The sequence below is a fragment of the Ursus americanus genome, chromosome 20, assembly GCF_024610735.1.
Source record: "Ursus americanus isolate L20-20 chromosome 20, mUrsAme1.1.p, whole genome shotgun sequence".
NCBI classification, from domain to species: domain Eukaryota; kingdom Metazoa; phylum Chordata; class Mammalia; order Carnivora; family Ursidae; genus Ursus; species Ursus americanus.
This window is the reverse complement of record NC_142146.1, coordinates 30,649,521-30,668,395: the sequence shown is the minus strand read 5'-3', so window position 1 is coordinate 30,668,395 and position 18,875 is coordinate 30,649,521. Positions and strand designations below refer to the sequence as shown.

At 47.0% G+C, this 18,875-nt stretch overlaps 1 protein-coding gene across 4 annotated transcripts in view; it reads right to left on the bottom strand.

The window, feature by feature from the left end:
• TMEM108 (transmembrane protein 108) overlaps positions 1-18,875 on the bottom strand; it is a 673,892-nt gene that overhangs the window by 2,506 nt on the left and 652,511 nt on the right. For 3 of the 4 annotated variants that reach the window (XM_087870206.1, XM_045791779.2, XM_045791780.2), the window contains 2 exons: positions 12,037-13,464; positions 4,488-4,642 (listed from right to left, as the gene is read on the bottom strand). In XM_087870206.1, the coding sequence (XP_087726332.1) occupies positions 4,488-4,642; positions 12,037-13,464 (1,583 nt within the window). The remainder of the gene's footprint in view (positions 1-4,487; positions 4,643-12,036; positions 13,465-18,875) is intronic. The other variant, XM_087870207.1, reaches the window with a different exon arrangement.

The window sequence follows — 18,875 nt, the reverse complement described above, 5'->3', positions numbered from 1 at the left end:
GTAAGTGAAAAATTTGGTCTGTCTGTACAGCCCCAGAAATGGAAAAGCCTAGAGATAGGTAATTCACTGATCAGGTCATCTGAATGGTTTTGGTCTCAACTAACAAGGACTGCAAGCATTTGTAGTCCACTAAATGTCTGTACTCAGACTCAGGCCCAGGTATTAATTTAGGGAAAAAAAAGTCATAGCTTGTTTCAATTCTAAAAAACTGACATCTCAGAACCTGTAGGCTATTTCAGGGCAAAGACTCAGTAATATGCCAAGGTAGAACTGGCTTAAGCCGGACTTGCTTAGATGTCTTCACTTGCAGAAAATACAATTAATTCTCTGAAGTTTATTTTAAGCAAAACATGTATAATTTTTAAGGAGTACATATTGTCTTACAGATAATAAGGAGAGAAAGGAAGAAAGGCCATTTGTTGGTGAAATGTCTTTTCAGAAGATAAAAATTTTCTTCAATGTCTGGAATTGACTAAGTGTCCATCTGAGAGGGGTGGACATGGGGTCAGCCCTCTAAGTAAGGAAAACTGAGCATCCCCTTTCTCCACTGGGCTTTGGGTTGAGCTGTGGAGGGAAATTTTGGAGGCCGAGATCTGGCATGTCATTTTATAGTTCTTACAAAGCCAAGTGTTCACCAAGAGTGAACCATGTGGACACTTCCTGCAGTGTAAAAAAGAAAGTAACTTAGGACATAACAGACAAGGGTAAAGAAAAAAAGAGAGAGGAGGAGGAAGGGAAGGAAGGGGGGAAAAAAATTTCCAGGCACCTTTTGGGCATCACAATTTTGCCTATACAGCCTGGATTTGTGTTTTGCTGCTTTCATCAACCCAGAAGGGGAGCAGGGCACCAGAAAAACTTGCTTAGGCAAAGCACTTGGCAGCCACCAAACTTGGCAGCTACAGGGCAGGCGGTGAGCGCAGCCCCAGGCTGTGGAGTGCAGGGCAGACGCCCTGTGACCGCATGACCGCTCTATGGGTGGTCCACAGGGCCTGCTGGGCCCAGAGAGTTGGAACAAATTGTAACATTACTCTAAATAAAGCAGAATGAGGGCAGCAGACCTGCTGGGAGGGAAACAGTGATATAACTCATTCTGAAGCCAAACTGACCTTTCTGCTGCTGGTTCTCCTGCAACTTCCTGACCTGGGATGGTGACTGCTGGTGGTAGCCTCAACCAGAACCTCTGCTTTTGTCTGATGGCAGCCCCAGTGCTCCGGGCTAGAATGACTACCTGGGATGCTGCATAAGCAGGGTCTTTTCTATAGTAAGCTCACAGACACTGTCCTTTGGCTTTGGTTTTCATTTACCAATTTCCAAAGAGAATATGAAAAATTTAGAGTTCAGAGATTCACAGCCCATACTCAAAGTGTGCCAGCCCTTTTGCCAACTTACCCATTTTTTCACTCACTAGAATATTTCTCAGGAACACTTTTTAAAACATTTTTATTTTTTATTGAAGTGTAGTTGACATACAATATTATATTAGTTTCAGGGGTATAACACAGTGATTTGACAATTATGTACATTATGAAATGCTCACCACAATAAGTGTAGTTACTAATTTTTCTATGCAAGATGTACACTGACCACACTAAAGGTCAATGCTTTCATGAAGCCTGTTGCTCTGTCCTTCAGTTCAACATTTTTATTAGGTGTCCACTGTGTATTAGGTTTTGGGCTAGGTGATGGGTCAATCGTGAATAACACTTCATGCATGCGATAAACATTTACCAAGTACCCACCATGTTCTGGGCACTGTTCTAGGTGCTAGGGATAGAGCAGTGAGCAGAACAAATGAGGCTCCTGCCCTCAGGAGCTTATATTCTAGTAGGATAGACAGATAACAGGCCAGTCAATAGAGAATGATGCAATGTCAGGTGGTGAGAAGTGCTCTGAAGAAAAATAAAGCAGAAAACCATGGGGGTGGAGGGTGGGCTTCTTCTGTATAGAGAAGTCAGGGAAAGCTTCCCTAAAGAGGCAGCACTGGAACAGAAACCTGAAGGAAGTGAGGGATGGAACCAGGAAAAGAGCATTTTACATAGGTGTGAGAGCAATCTTGTGTTGTTGGAAGGACTGTATGAGGAAGAGCCAAAGGCAGGTGTGGCTCAAGAGTGTGGTCAATGCGAAGTCTGGCAGGAGGGGCCAGGGAGGTAGGCAGGGGCCAGCCTATGAAGGGTCTCTTAAGAGGAATCTGGATTTTGCTCAAAGTGTGAAGAGGAGCCATTTAACGGTTGGGAGCCATGGCAGACATGAAGTCCTTCCCTTGAGAAGATCATCTGGTTACCATGTGGAGGACACAGTGCAGGAGGCAAGATGGTAGCAGAGACCTTGTTTTCAGAAGTTACTGCAGCAATCCATGATTTGAGGGAGGCAGCAGTGCAGGTGGTGAAAAGTACTCCTATATAGGAAGGACCAAGGAGATCTGCTGACAGACTGGATGTGCGGTGTGTAAGAGGAAAAGACAACTGGCAGTGCCACCCATGTAATGAGAAACACCAGGGAACTTCTGGGTGTTTGGGTGGGGAGGGGAAGTCAACAGTTCAATCTTAGGCATGTTGAATTTGAGATGCCCGTTAGACATGCATGGCAGTAGCTGGGCACATGAGTCTAGAGTGCAGGGGAAATGTCAAGGCCAGAGATGGAAATTGCAGAGATAGTATTTAAAGTCATGAAACTAAGTAGAGAGAGAAAAGAAGCAGTGGGAAGACTAAGCCCAGGCACTGCAGTGATTAGAGGCTGGCCAAAGGACCCAAAGGACTGGGAGTCAATGAAGGAGACTGAGAAGGAGTTGCTGAGAGGTGGGGGAGAGACAGGACAGGATGGGGTGAAGACAGAGAAACTTTCTGAGGAGGAAATGACTGATGGTGCTGATGCTGCTGGTAGTCTGAGTAAGAGGAATGCTTAGAACTGACCCCTGGGTTTCTCAGTGTGGAAGCAACTGGGTATTCTAGTTGGGGAGTGAAATATTAAACAAATATCAGACCAGCAGCTACATCATTACAACTCCGGTAAGTGCCATGAAGGAAAAGCATAAGGAGCTGAGACTGCATGATAGGAGAGCAGAGCTCAGCCTGGGAGATGAGGGAAGGCCTCTCTGAGGAAGTGACAGTTAGACTGGGCCGGAACTATGGGTGAAGGAGTGCTGGGGAGGGACAGAACATATTCCAGCAGAAGGAACAGTCATGCACAGCACTAGAATGGGATGTAACTTGGTGTCATAAAGAAATGAAAGGACATCTGGTGTGGCTGGAGCTCAGCAGATGAGAGGGAGAGTGGCACAATGTGAGGCTGGACAGTTGGGCCAAGTCCACCTCATGGGCCCTGCAGAAGACTGTGAACTTTAACTTAAGAGCATCAAGATAATTACTGAAGTGTTTGAGTCTGGCAGTGATGTGATCACATTTATGTTTATAAAAGCCCACCCTGGCTGCTGTGGGGATGGATCTGCAGGGAAAAAGGGGACTCTCTCCAGAAGAACTCTTCTCTGCTCTCACTGTGTTTACTCAGATGTCTGCCATCTTTCTCCTGGGCCATCTCAACTGCATCCCAGCTGGCCTACTTATTTTGAGTCTGTCTTCCTGCCTGTCCTCCCATCCATTCATCCATCCATTAAACCACCCTTCCTCTCCTTCCTATCCATTCACTAATCACGTATAGAGTACCTTCACCAGGCCGTCAGCACAATCTTTCTAAAACTAGGTGATACAAAACTCAAAACTTTCAATGACCCTCCACTGCCCAAGACTGAAGTATAAACTCCATTCAAGCCCTTTCAAGCCCACACCTAATCAATCTACCTTTCCTGCTGTGCTCTGGCCTCTGCCCTACCTTCTGTGTGATTGTAGAAGGAGCACCTGGTCAAAGCCTAGCTCTCTCACTGGCCAGATGGGTATTTTGGGCAACACTTCCTGACCCAAAGTATTCTTTTCTCCCATTCCCACCTTTACTCAGGTTACTTCCTTTGCTGGAATACCTGTCAAAATCCACTTATCCTTCCTAACCACCACTGCGAAGGCTTTCTTCTCCTAGGTTTCTACAGCTCTCTGCAAATATTCTTGTATCTCCCCTAGTTTGTTTGCTTTTGAATGAAACTTGGGGCTCATACCTCAACCACATCTTGGAATATGGGCCCCCTGAGAGCAAGCTCTCATCTTCATTATCCCCAGAGACTGCCTGCCACAAAATGGGTTCTCAACGAATACTTATCAAATTGCTCCCAGCAACCCGGGGTCCCAAGAACAGTGCTTCCCAAACTTTAACACGGATAGAAAGCACCTGGGAATTCTTGCTAAAATACAGATTGATTCACTAGGGCTTGGGTGGGGCCTGTAGCTTCCTGGGTGCTGCTGCTACTGGTCTGTGGACCATCTTTTGAGAAGCGAGACACTAAGAAGCAAGCAAATGCTCCACGGCTTACTTTGGAGCCTGTGCTATTCCCTGTGATGGCGCTGGACCTTCCAGAGGGCACCCGTTGGTTTGGGGCTCATTACCTCAGAGGTTTCAAGGGACTGGATTTCCCTTGGCAACTCCACAGCATGCTTGTTGAAGTAGTCCATGGTGATGGCATTATTCCAGTAGCTCAGGTTGTTCTCTGGGTTGGCTGTCTTTTTCTTCCTCCTCAGGCAGCACACTGTCAGCAAGACAGCTGTAGAGAGAGTCCAAGTTAGAGATGGGGGAGGGAGACAAGCATGGAGCCAGCATTGCTGAGCGACAGATGCAAGTCTCCAGGTGGGTCTGTGATGGTCATATATTCAGCCACTTATCCCTTCAATAATTTGTTGGTTCAACAATTATCTATATACGTCGAATGCCAACTTTGGGCCAGTCTGGGAGAGAGAGAGTGAAAAAAAGACAAGGCTTTCTTGTATCATAAACATCCCTCCAAGTTTGTGTATGGAGGGGCACAGAGGGGGTCACGTGATCTATAATAGACAAAATGAATATAAGGTAAATTCAGATAGCAATAATTGTTCAAAGAAAATAAAGTAGGGTGAAGTGAGAGAGACAATGGAGAGGAGTTGGGGAGAGAATGCTTTAGGGTCATCATGAAAGGCTTTCCTGAGGCAATCTTAATATGTGACCCTATCTGTCCAATCTCTGAGACTTACATGGCCCCTGAGAGGGATGAGTATATTTGGATGTTGCTAATGAACCAAGTGTGTGAATAGAAGGACTTCAGCTTCCCAAAAGAGAAGGTTTCTGAGGTTGGGGAGGTAAGGTGGCCTGTCCAGGCTCACACAGTGCAATAGGTGATGCTTTGACAAGGATGACAGTAGCCCTCTTGGGGAGCAGCCAGTAAATGAAGATTGGGAACTCCAGGCCAGGGGTGGGCAGGGCTGCACTCAACATCTTGGAGGTGCTGACCATCTGTGCTGGGGAGAGGGGACCCCTGATTCAGGAGTCCAGAGGCCGGCACCGTGATGACAATGACCACCAGGGGGCATCAGAGTGCCAGCTCTGTCCACCACAGCCTGAAGATTTGGCCAGCGCTGGGGGCCTGTATATGGCAGGTGTGGGATATCTGCAAAAGCTGGCACCCATACAGGCTGAGACCTCAGGGCCCACCCCTTCAGTCCGTCTGGGATAATACAGGAATTCTGTAGCTCTCTTCTCAGCTGCTGGTGTTGCTGGCATCTCAACCTGAAAAGGCCTCCAGGCAAGGCCAAGAGATTGGGCAAGTTTCTACTGATCCAATCTGCTTTGATCAGAAAGACTTCTAATTTGCTCATTACTTTTCTAGGTACCCTTAAAAAAGTTTTAAAGATATAAGACATTTCTGAATGTTTGAGCTAAAAGAAATTTTAGACTGGCTGGTACAGACCTTCAAATTTTGAAAAATTTCCAAATTAAAGTTCTCCTTTTTTCTTCTTTCCTTCCTCTCAAAGAAGGAGGTGACTGAAAGATGAATGGGGGTGAAGAGGGGGAGCTGCAGAGCTCAGCCTGAAAATCTGCTAAGTTAGGGCACCTCCTTATTTTGCAGATGAGAAGACTGGTCCAAAGCATTCAGCTGACTTGCTACAGGTCACTGGTCTATGAGTGGCTGGGCTGGGGCAAGACACCAGGTCCTATCTCCCCCCCTTCTGGCATCTTTATTCTTCACTGTCACTAACTTTCCATCTTGCTCCTGGAACTGGGATGGTGAAATGGTCTGGGGGAATTCAAACTGGTGAAACAGAAGCCGTAAAGCTGCTAATCTGCTTTGGCATAGGTTGCAGAGTCTGGGTCCTCTGACCCCCCAGTCCAGTGCTCCCTCAAGCCCACACTGCCCCTGGCTCCAGAGCCTGGGCCTATTTAGGACACAGGACCAGGACCCTGCCTAGTGGGAAGGGCTGGCCCTGTTGGTCTGGGGGCTGGAACAGGGAGCTCTGTTTTCTAGCTTTCTCCCCTCAAATGTTGTTAGCGCTCCAGGCCTGATTGTTTCTCGCTGGGAATTCTCAGTGCCTCTTGAGTGCCCTTTCATTTACAATAGAGGCTAGCCTGGCCATAGACAGAGCTTGGGCTTGGAATCCAAAAGGCCTGGGTTCAAGTGTTACATCAGGTAAGTCACTTCACCACACTTGACTACTATGGATTCACAGGGCTGTAATAAGAGCTAGAGATCATAAATGCAAATGCTGAGCACACTGCCTGATGCACAGTCAGTGCTTATTCAATGAGAGTTTTCTTGTTCTTCCAGTACCCTCCACAAGAGAGATCTAGAAAGAAAAACTGGGCTACATGACTATTGAGTGGCTCAAGGCCAAGGGTCCACCTGTGATTTAGAACTTTCATTATTTTGGTGGCCTGAACTTTCATCCAAGAAAAAGTACAATTCAGACTTATGGAGTCTCTAATATATGCCCAGCGCTGACCTAGGCACTTTACAGTCTGATTTAACCCACAAAACAGTCTGAGGAATGTACTGTTACTCTTCCTCTTTGAAGAAGAGGCAAACAAAGCTTATGGAAGTTAACAAAATTGATCTTGATCACGCAGGTAATTAATGGAACTTGACCCGGGTCTCTGTGACCCTCAGGGTGATGCTTGTTGTCTTATATTGCCCTGAATCCTGCAGGGAACACATCTGAGGCATGGGGAAGCACTTTTTAAATGACACAACTCTGTGCAAACACAAGCCCATGCTGTCATCTGCCTTTTTTTTTTTTTTTAAGAGAGAGAGTGAGGGAGAGAGAGAGTGAGCAGGGAGAGGGAGGAGAGAGAGAGTCCCAAGTGGGCAGGACACTTGGTGCACAGCCCAATGCAGGGCTCGATCTCATGACCCTGAGATGATGACCTGAGCTGAAATCAAGGGTCAGATGCTTAAGTGACTAAGCCACCCAGGCGCCCCTGGCTTGAAGGCTGTGAACTAATGCTGTGGATATTAGTCCTATTTTTATAGGTGAGAAAACATTGGACCAGTGGTTAAGTTACATGTCCAAGCCCCACAGGTGACCAGCAGGAGAGGTACCCTGACATATGTGATTTCATGAGCCAAGCCTTTCTGTCATACCAGGCCTCTTCTCTAGTGATTTATGCAGGTTTAATGTTAAAAAAAGTTAGAAGACAGGGACCTGTGACATATTTCAGTTTGGCTCCTTCATTTTGAAGATGAGAAACTGACATCCTGGAAGGGAGGACTGGCCCAGTGGTGCCAGCCTGAGGGACCAGCCCAGCCTGTGGACAATCACTTCCTTTCTTTGGGGGTTGGGGAAAGAGGCTCAGGGAGGCCTAAGGGTTGGAAGGAGGCCAGGCTGGACACAAGACTAAGGGCCTGGGGAAACCAGGTTTGGGGGCTGTCTGGCTCCCCATCCTGGTGGGTGGGACTAGAACGCTCCCAGCAGGGGGTGCTGGTTGGGAAGCACAGAGAAGAGCAGTGAGAGCAAAGTACTCTGGTCCAGCTGAGGTGACACCCCCTGGACAACACTGCCTGGCCCTGAGCCTACTCCCCATCCCCCTTGCTTCAGTTAGTTCATAAGCCCCGAGGAGACACACTTCCTTCCACACTCCTGGTCACACTTCCTTCTCATTTCAATTTATTCTACTCTTTTCACGGAAAGAGTAACTCTGACCCATGTTTTCTTATGTAATAACTACAAAGTCATTTTGGGCCTATAAGAGTTACATATATCTAATGGCATTTACTGCATGTCTGGAAGGAAGCCAGAATGCTCTGGGGCACAGTGCAAATGGACTCTCACATATCCAGGGGCAGAAAGAAGTCCTACTCTGCTTCAGTCAGGCTCAACTTAAGATTGGTGATGAAAAACATCTGCAGCTGGCCTGGTTCCTGTCCTCAACATCCAAACAGCCTTTCATCTTTTTCAGGGAGGCAGGGTGAAGACATTCTTGAGAATGGATGTGGTAAGTGCAGGAGAGGCCAGGGAGCTTGGCAGAGTCACAAAACTGACCACCTGATGAAAAAGCCCAGAGCACTGGCAGGAGTGTGTCAGGACCAACGCAGTGCCGGGCCCAGAGGGTTCTAACAGGAGATGGTGAGCTCTTTGCATCCTGATGGTGGCAGCAGAGACCAGCTCAAGAGCCACATGGCTCCTCTGCCCCAGCCAAACGTGGCCTGGATCCAATCAGTTTCAGTTTTCAGCACATCTGAACCCCTGTATGGCTGTCTCTGGCATGGCTCAGGAGACAAAGCATTTCTCAGTCCCTGCACATATATCCTTCCAGCCATTGGGTGGGGCTTATGATCTGGAAGGGTTGGTGGAACTGATGACAGCCCTTCTTGGGCAGGCCTGAGATTTGCTATGATTATCCCCTGCTTCCAAGAGAAGCAGGGGATTCAACCACCTGCCTGGCAGTTCTGGCCACCTGAAATCTTGTTTTTGATTTCAGGTCAGGGCTGGTCTGAAGCCAGATGTGAGGAAACCTATGCATGCACTTTGCTATGAACCCAGATTGCCTGAAATATATGGCAAACTGGCAAAGAAGACCCTGCTTTGGGAGCAGTAGAATGAGCTTTAGGATAAATGCAGCCACTGGAAGAGGTCTGCTTGTCTGAGACTGGAGTGGGATTAGCTATGAAAGCAGCACATTCATCTGTGCTTTGAAAGAGCATGGTATGCTGAAGCTGGATAAGTATTCTATCTCGATGTCCCTTGCATCAGGGCCTTCACAGGGCCCCCACAGATGGTCCCACAGGAGTTGGGGCCATGACTAAGGATAGGGAGCTCTATGTGGAGGCAGCTAGAGCTCAGGCAGGGATCTTGGCGAGTGAGGGCTTAGGGGAGCCTACTATGTGGACAGTGGAAATGCAAGACAGATGCTGACAGACATGGAGTCTGTGATTCCAAGAGCCTGCCAGAGTCCACTTTGAACAAAGGGTACATAGCTTCCTTTACAAAGTAGTATGTTCTATCCCAGCACCTGAAGGCTCCTTTCAGAGTGCTGGGAGCATTCCCTAGGTGCAGTTCCAGGCTGTGTCCTGTCTTGGCTGGCATTATTATGCACAGTTTAGGCAGCCCATGGGTTTTCTGGCTTTGCAGTAAGATCTAATTTCAAATTCACACATGGCAAAGAGGGCTGTAGAAGTCTTTTTAGAACTATAAAACACAGGTGGGTGTGGCCTGTGGGGTGAAGGTTAGATCTACTCTGTGCTGTCCAGCTTACGCAAAGAGAAAGGACCAGGTGGGGAGAAGGCTCTGAGAGCTGGGGAGGCAGCCACATCGCATCTCTTGATTCCCTAGTGCTTGGCATAGTGCCTGGCACACAATGGGCACTTGGGAAATATGTATTGAATCAGACAGATTCTACCACTGGATCAGAGCTGACTTACGTGATTGGGACCCTGGGCAAGTCAATTCACCTGTGACTTAGTCCCTGCCTATGAGGTATGTTCCTTGCATAGCGTGTTTATGTTTTTTATTCCTCTGGCTAGTCTGTTTTGAAGATGGATTGATTAAAAATAATGGGAACTCACTTTGTAAACTAAAGCTTCTAGAGACACGTAAAGAATGGAAAATTAGAAAGCTGTCTGTAATGTGGTTACTTCTCAAATATGACCACTATTAATGATTTATTGGCTAACAGAGCTACATTTTCTCATTATCATTCTTCTGTTTAGGAGTGGACAATCACAGTTTTAAGCATTCATGTGTTTACATGAGAGACAATAAAGGCACTTAATGAAAGAATAAAATAGACAACCTGCAAACTTTTTCACTTTTCCTGAATTAGGTCCTTGAGCAGAAGTAGGCTGCCCACCCTTGACATGGAAAGTTTGCTTTGCTTATCAACTAGAAGGAAACAAAAAGCTGGGAGAGGTGGCTTCTGGAAAGAATCCAGAATGTAGATTTTAAAAAGATCTTATTGGTACAACGCCAAGCAGAAACCATGCTCATGTTAAAGGCTTATACCTCCTGCACAAATGTTCAAATGACCCACGCATGAGGAAAGGCTGGGAGAGCTGACTTAACAGTGTCCTCTGTGGAAAGTTGCTGGGACCTCATTCCTCTTGAGATCAGGATGAGTCCATGGTGTGATGTGACAGCTAGTACAACCAACAGAGCTGATGCCAGTGTTGGCTTCCTGAGTGTGACTGAAGTGTCCGGAACAAAGGAACCGCCATCTGCTCTCCTCGGCCATGCCTGGGCATGTGGAATGCTATGCTCCCTTCTGGGAGAGCAGGGATAAAACTGTGGTCATCAGGAGCGGCAGATGATGGGGTAGGGCCAGGGCAATGTGGCCCTAAAAAGAGACTTGAAGGAATAGCGATGAGCAGCTTAGAAAAGGAACAGCTCTCTTTGAGCACCATTTGAAATATTTCAGGAGTTGGTAGATAGACTGGTTTTGTGTGGCTTCAGAGGGCATGGCTCAGGACCACAAAGTGGAAATTACAAAGAGACAAATGTCAGGCTTCCATGAAAGCTGGGTAACAACCTGAAGGGGTCAAAGGAGAATGGGCTGTCCAACGACTGAGGAGCACAGGGGGTTTCTCACCCCTGGAAGGGTTCACAAGGAGGCCAGACAATAACTGTGTAGGGGTGGGGGGAAGCTAAAATTAGTGAGGATTCTTGTGAGGTTATCAGAGAAACTCCGAGAATCTAGGATCAAGTACATGGGGAAGACATAAAGGAAGCCCTAAAGTTCTAAGTGATTATATCAGGTTCTTTATGGAGACATCAGGAAGAAGAATCTCTCAAATTCTCATTAAAAGAGTGACAGGCAGTAGCAAGGAAGTGCTGGTGGCCTGGGGAGAGCCCTTACCTACCAGTACCAGGGGGAGCAATGATGAGGTCCACACTGCATCCAGCTCACACCAGCATCCAGTTCACACCATCCCTGAACAAATAAAACTGGGGAGGAGGGAGAGAATAGCTAGATTCACATGTAACTCTCCAGCTCCCAATTTAGCTATAGGAACTGCTGCTTTTGCCAAGGCTAATAGAAATTCCTACAAGATCAAAGTCTCTTCTCCTTTTTTGGAGAAAGAGAGAAAGAACAGGAGAAGAGATGAGGGAGGGGAGGAAAGACAGGCAGAGAGATGGATGTGAAGTGGAAGAAGATGGAGAGGAAGGTGAAGGCTCTCCTACTTGAAGGTTGTATGTGTAGAAGTGCCAGTGTTCACCTATGGTGTCTTGGTGCCATGTCACTACAGCCATTAGCAGGCCACCCTTGAGGGTGAGTGTGGCAGGGTGGTGTCATGACAAGAGCACTGGGCAGGAAGACGGTGACTTTCCATCCCAGGCCTATCTCTCACTTAACTTTGGGCTCCTGGGTGAGTCATGGCACCTCTCTAGCTTGGTGTTTCTTTCTGCACAATGCAGAGCTGGACTGGACTACTTAGAAGGTTCTCCCCCACTCCTGGGAGCTGTGTTTTTATGATGAGTGGGCATCTAAGCCATGGCCTGGCAAGCTGAGAACTGGGGATAGGGATAACCCATGATTCTTGCTCTGCCACATGGTTTCCTATAATTCTGGGAAGTTTTGCAGCCTACTTGGTAGGGACTGCCCAGCTCTGGGGCAAAGGAACTCTGGGGAGAGACAAGTTGATGTGATAGAGGGAGAGGAGGGGGAAAGAGAGGAGTGATGAGAGGGTGAGGCACTTACAGCAAGAGGAGATGGGCACACTGATGGCCAGGATCACCCAGGCGATGTCCATCTTGCTCAGGCAGATGGTGGCTCTGTGCTGGGGTTTGTCCCCTTCAGCCACATGCGATATATTCCCTGCTGTTCCAGGCTTCCAGGTCCCGGCAGGGACTAGGCGGTTGAGGAAGTTTCCTGTGGCTGTGGACACCACTGTGGAGAGAGGACTGGGCACCCTGTTGGTCATGGTGGGGGTGGCTGTAGCCTCCTCCTTGGCTTGGGCAACAGTGCTTTCTGAGCCCCCAGTAGGGTGGGCTGGGGCCTTCGAGGTTGAGGATGTTCCCTGAGGAGTCCCCTTGGAAGGGGCTGAGACACTGGCATTGAAGGCAGCCTGGGTGGGCCCCGCAGTGGCTGGGAAAACCCCAGAGCTGGCAGATGGAGGTCTGTTGATGCCAGGGGTGACAGTAAGCCAGGAGTCACTGTGGCTGGGGCCATCCTGTGGGTCACCGCGGGGTTGCTGAGAAGGCACTGGGGCAGGTTGTGGACTGGTAGGGGCACCTGAGGCTACTGTGGTGTCCGGCTCCCCTCCTTGGCTGGTGAAGGTGGAACCACCCCCCTGGTCTGCTCTGCTAAGGCCTGGCTTGTCCTCTGCAGGCACCAAGGGGGTGGTGGATGGTGCCCACGAGGTCCTGCTGGGCGCCACGGTTGTGGCCACTGTCTGGGGCTGTGGCAAGGAAGAATAACCCCGGAGTGGGTTCCTGGGGGTGAGGGTGGAGGGGTCAGGTTCTATAGACCCTGTAAAGTTGCCTTTGTAGATCTGAAAGATTTTCCCCAGGGGCCGCTTCTGCCCCAGATATGTGGAGCTCTGATTTCGTCCTCGCTGGCCTTCCTTCCTCCCAGAGTGGCCACTGGGTGCAGGCAGGACAGAGCGTGATGAACTGCTGGCCCCCTTTCGGGAAGAGCCTGGGGGCCTGGGAGGCCTGCGCGTGGTGGCCCGGGTAGGTGCTGTGGTGGGACGGCTGGTGGCTCCCATTGGCTTTGTCAGCAGGATGGCAGGCACAGCCTCCCCTTGGGGGTGGCCCTCTGAGTGGGAGGATGTGGTTGTCATGGCAGCAGGAAGGGGCCCTGTGGTCAGGGGCCCTTCAGAATGTGGGGTGGCTGCTGTCACCATGATGGTGGAGATGGTGTTTGTTGGAGGGTGTCCATCTGGATGTGGCGTTGTCATAGCCATGGGAGCTGTAGTCTGTGAGGAGGGTCCATCGGGATGGGGGCTCAGTAAGACCACAGAAGTAGGGGCAGTTGCCATGGAAGAGTGTCTGGTAGAGCTGAGGGATGCTGTCACCATGGTGTCTGGGGTGGTGCCTGAGGGGAGGACCTGAAGAGATTCTCTGGGAGATGGTTCCTGGGTGGCAAATACCAGTGCTTCGGTCAGTGCCAAGATCAGGAGGAAGCCTTGAGAGGAAGACAGAGAGAAAAGGTAAAACACCCGGGGAATTGCTCAGAGCCTGGACCTTCCTTACCCATGAACCTATGGAGCTCTGGGAACTAAAGGGAACACTGGGAGCAGTCTGGAGGTCCACACTGCCACCCTGACCCTCAAGAGCAGCTTCTCAGAACAGGCGGGGCTGGGTGTGAGAAGGATTACGGCCTCCGAGTGCCTGCTGCCCCTCTGTGGCCAGGGAGTGGTCAAGGCCAGGTTGATCAAAGGGAGGCTGGCAGATCTGTGTGAGCCTGCCTGTGTCAGATGTGGAAGGCTTACATGGGCAGAGCTGACCAACCTTATGCCCTTTCTTAATATTCCATTTATGGACTGGACAAAGGCACAAATGGTCAGACCTCTGTTTATTCAGTCCTACTCACTGGACAAGTAAGGAGGGTCTCTATCCTCTCCTTGACACTGGAGGACACAAAAATGAACAGGGCAGTCTCTGGCTCTGAGTGAGCTCAAACAAATCTACAAACAATCCTAAAACAAGGCAGAGACATCTCAGTGCCATAGGATAGTAATAGGCAGAAGGGGACAGGCGTCCAGAGGGTGACCAGATCTGGTGCCCATATAGCACTTAGCAGAGAGCCTGGAAGAGAAGATGCACTCCATGAATGCCAGCTGGTTTTATGGTTATCATTAATGTTAACTGCTTTTCCTGTGGCGCTCATGTGGCTGAACGCTTTGTGGAAAATCACTGGTGATGTCCAACCTTTTGAAAAGGAGGACCTCTTTTGAGCATTAAAAGAAAATCATGAATTTTTCATGATGATCAGTGTGTGTGCTTTTAGTTCATTGAGAAAATGCACAAGGACAAAAACCTATAAATTTAAAAATACTTCTAAATATATGTGCATTTTATTAATCACAATAGCATGTGCCAAACTTAACAAATAACACATCTTGTACAAATGTGAGACATAGGATCTGTTCGGATTATAAACTGGAAAACTGTCCACCCTGGTACAATACATAGAATGGAAAGAACTGGTTTCTGCTGCTGAGGAGTGGCTTGATTAACTTCTAAGGCCTAATTCTGACCTGTGAACGCCTCCTTTTTCTTATGAACCCCTTCCTGGTTACTCTCATGCCCTTCCCCACCAGATTGAAGCAATGAATGGCCAAAGCAGGGGTCCTGGTAGTGATTTCTACATGTCTGGGATGGTCAGCAAAACTGCTGACAGGGGAAGGCAGGGGCCCTGGTGAGCTTTCAGAAACAAAGAAGGGGAGATCATCTTCTGGCATGCCTTTGGAACAGGCCCAGGATCACACTGAAGCCACCTCTGACTTAGGTGTGGGATGGAGTCTGAGTGTTGACAAGCTCCTCTCGCCTTGCACTTCTAAATTAGTGGGTGGAGGAGGGCAAGGGACAAGAGATTGAACAGACTGTAGCACACACAGTCTCCAGGGCCAAAAATTTGCCCAAAGCAACCTATTTTTTTCTACACTTTCTTTGGTGATCTAAACCATATATTAATAGTAATCTCTGCTTATTCAAGTCAATCCTAAAAACTGTTATCTTAGCACCTGCTCTGGCCTGCTTGATTTAATCCTCACAACCACTTGACGGGGGTAGGAAACTGAGATCTCAGGTAGATTAAGGAACATGTTTAAAGTCCCACCATAGCTGCAGTATATGAAACCGAGCTGTATCTAAAATGCATGCTTTTCCTGGTCAACCACCACCAACAATGCAGGAGGAGGAAGAGGACAGGAGCCTGCTGTGCCACGATGCTCTGACTGGTTCAGGGTTATTCCAACCCCTCTCTTGCAGCCAAACACCACAAGAACAATCTGTTCTTAGGGCTGGGAGTCTTGACCTCTGATGTTTCGAGGGACATTCTGTTACAAGCCTCTGTTTGCTCACGAGTCCCTTGGTTCAGTATAAGTGTTAAAGAGTGAACTGTTTGTCTCCCAAATTCATTTGTTGAAGCTCTAACCCCTAGCACCTCAGAATGTCACTGTATTTGGTGATAACCTTTAAAGAGGTTATTAAGTTAAAATGAGGCTGTTAGGGTGGTCCCTAATCTAATCTGATTGATGTCTTCATAAGAAGAGGAGATTAAGACACACAGAGTGATACTAGAGATGCTTGCACACAGAGGAAAGGCCACATGAGGACACGGTGAGAAGGTGGCCATCTTCAAGTCAAAGGGAGAGGTCTTATCAGAAACCAATCCTGTCAGTAACCTGATCTTGGTCTTCTAGCCTCCAGAACTGTCAGAAAATAAATTTCTGTTGTTTAAGCACCCCCAGCCTGTGATACTTTGGTATGGTAGCCCGAGCTAAGACAGGTGTCTTACATTAGAAATCCCTCAGAAAAAGGGAAGGCAGAGTTGTGTGCAGGTAGTGTATTTTGGGAAGTGATCCGAGGGGACAACCATGGGGGTCTGAGATGAGCCAAATAGAGAAAATCAATCTGAGGGCAGGTTATGAATTGATCAGGATGAGCAACTCGTATTTCCTGGGGACCTCTGAGGGACTGAGTAGACTGCACCTCAAACTATCTACGTGAGAGGAGCACTCACCAGTTCCTGATGTGGGAAACAAAGGCAAAAGAAAAATTTCCTTACTACTTACAGCCCACTGACAAATCCTTGAAGCAGGCAGTGACGTTCCCCTAGGAACTCAGCTGCCTCGATGTTAATACTTTGCTAAGTGCGAGAGGTAATCTTATCCTGCCCCTCAGGATCCTGTAAGTCTTCTTTAACATAAAAAATTCCTTCGGAAACTTCCTTTGTCTCTATCCCCCAAGATACCTTAGTAATCATCCCCCAACATATGGCCCACTGATATATATCTGAAGGGTCTCATGACTGAGTTTTTTCTTTTCTTTTTTTTAATAATTTTTATTTTGTTATATTAGTCACCATACAGTATATCCCTAGTGTTTGATGCAATGTTCCATGATTCATTATTTGCGTATAACACCCAGTGCACCATGCAATATGTGCCCTCCTTAATATCCATCACTGGCCTATCCCAATCCCCCACTCCCCTCCCCTCTGAAGCCCTCAGTTTGTTTCCCAGAGTCCACAGTCTCTCATGGTTCATTCCCCCTTCTCTTTACCCCCCCTTCATTCTTCCCTTCCTTCTCCTACCGATCTTCCTATTTCTTATGTTCCATAAATGACTGAAACCACATGATAATTGTCTTTCTCTGCTTGACTTATTTCACTTAGCATAATCTCCTCCAGTCCCGTCCATGTTGCTGCAAATGTTGGGTAATCGTTCTTTCTGATGGCTGAGTAATATTCCATTGTATATATGGACCACATCTTCTTTATCCATTTGTCTGTTGAAAGGCATCTCAGCTCCTTCCACAATTTAGCTATTGTGGACAATACTGCTATGAACATTGGGGTGCATCTGGCCCTTCTCTTCACTGCGTCTGTATCTTTGGGGTAAATACCCAGTAGTGCAATGGCTGGATCATAGGGTAGCTCAATTTTTAACTTTTTAAGGGACCTCCACGCTGTTTTCCAAAGTGGCTGTACCAACTTGCATTCCCACTAACAGTGGAAGAGGGATCCCCTTTCTCCACATCCTCTCCAACATTTGTTGTTTCCTGCCTTGTCCATTTTTGCCATTCTAACTGGCAAAAGGTGGTATCTCAATGTGGTTTTGATTTGAATTTCCCTGATGGCTAATGATTTTGAACATTTTTTCATGTGTCTGTTAGTCATTTCTTTGTCTTCATTGGAAAAATGTCTATTCATAACTCCTGCCCATTTTGGTTTTGATTATTTGTTTCACGTGTATTGAGTTTGAGAATTTCTTTGTAGATCTTGGATACTAGTCTTTTATCTGTAGTGTCATTTGCAAATATCTTCTCCCATTCTGTGGGCTGCCTCTCAGTTTTCTTGACTGTTTCCTTGGCTGTGCAGAAGCTTTTGATCTTGACGAAGTCCCACAAGTTCATTTTGTCTTTTGTTTCTCTTGCCTTTGGAGATGTGTCATGAAAAAAGTTGCTGTGGCCGATGTCAAAGAGGTTGCAGCCTATGTTCTCCTCAATGATTTTGATGGATTCCTGTCTCACATCAAGGTCTTTCATCCATTGGGAGTTTATCTTTGTGTATGGTGTGAGAGAGTGGTCAAGTTTCATTCTTTTGCATGTAGCTGTCCAATTTTCCCAGCACCATTTATTGAAGAGACCGTCTTTTTTCCACCGGATGTTTTTTCCTGCTTTGTCAAAGATTAGTTGCCCAAAGAGCCAAGGGTCCATTTCTGGGTTCTCTATTCTGTTCCATTGGTCTATGTGTCTGTTTTTGTGCCAGTACCATGCTGTCTTTGTGATCACAGCTTTGTAGTATAGCTTGAAATCCGGCAACGTGATGCCCCAGCTTTGTTTTTCCTTTTCAACAATTCCTTGGCTATTCGGGGCCTTTTCTGGTTCCACACAAATTTAAGGGATGTTTGTTCCAGTTCTTTGAAAAATGTCATTGGTATTTTGATCGGGATGGCATTAAAACTGTAGATTACTCTGGGTAGCATAGACATTTTAACTATGTTTATTCTTCCGATCCATGAGCATGGAATATTTTTCCATCATTTTGTGTCTTCTTCAATGTCTTTCAAGAGTGATTTGTAGTTTCTAGAATATAGATCCTTTACCTCTCTGGTTAAGTTAATTCTGAGATAACGTATGATTTTTGGTGCTATTGTAAATGGAATGGATTCCCAAATTTCTCTTTCTTCAGTCTCATCGTTCGTGTATAGAAATGCACCTGATTTCTGAGCATTGATTTTGTATCCTGCCACATTACTGACTTGCTCTATAACTTCTAATAGTTTGGGGGTGGAGTCTTTTGGGTTTTCCATATAGAGTATCACGTCATCTGCGAAGAGAGACATTTTGACTTCTTCTTTGCCGATTTGGATACCTTTTATCCCTTTTTGTTGTCTGATTGCTGTTGCAAGGACTTCTAGTACTATGTTGAATAATAATGGTGAGAGTGGGCAGCATCCTTGTCTTGTTCCTGATCTTAAGGGAAAGGCTTTCAGCTTTTCCCCATTGAGAATGATATTTGCTGTAGGCTTTTCATAGATGGTTTTTATGAAATTGAGGAATGTACCCTCTATCCCTACACTCTGAAGGGTTTTAATCAGGAAAGGATGCTGTATTTTGTCAAATGCTTTTTCTGTATCAATTGAGAAGATCATATGGTTCTTGACTCTTTTCTTGTTGATATGATCTATCACTCTGATCGATTTGCAAATGTTGAACCACCCTTGTATACCAGTGAATCCCACTTGGTCTTGATGGATAATCCTTTTAATGATCTGTTGGATCCTATTAGCTAGGATCTTTTTTTTTTTTTTTAAGATTTTATTTATTTATTTATTTGACAGAGACAGACAGCCAGCAGGAGAGAGA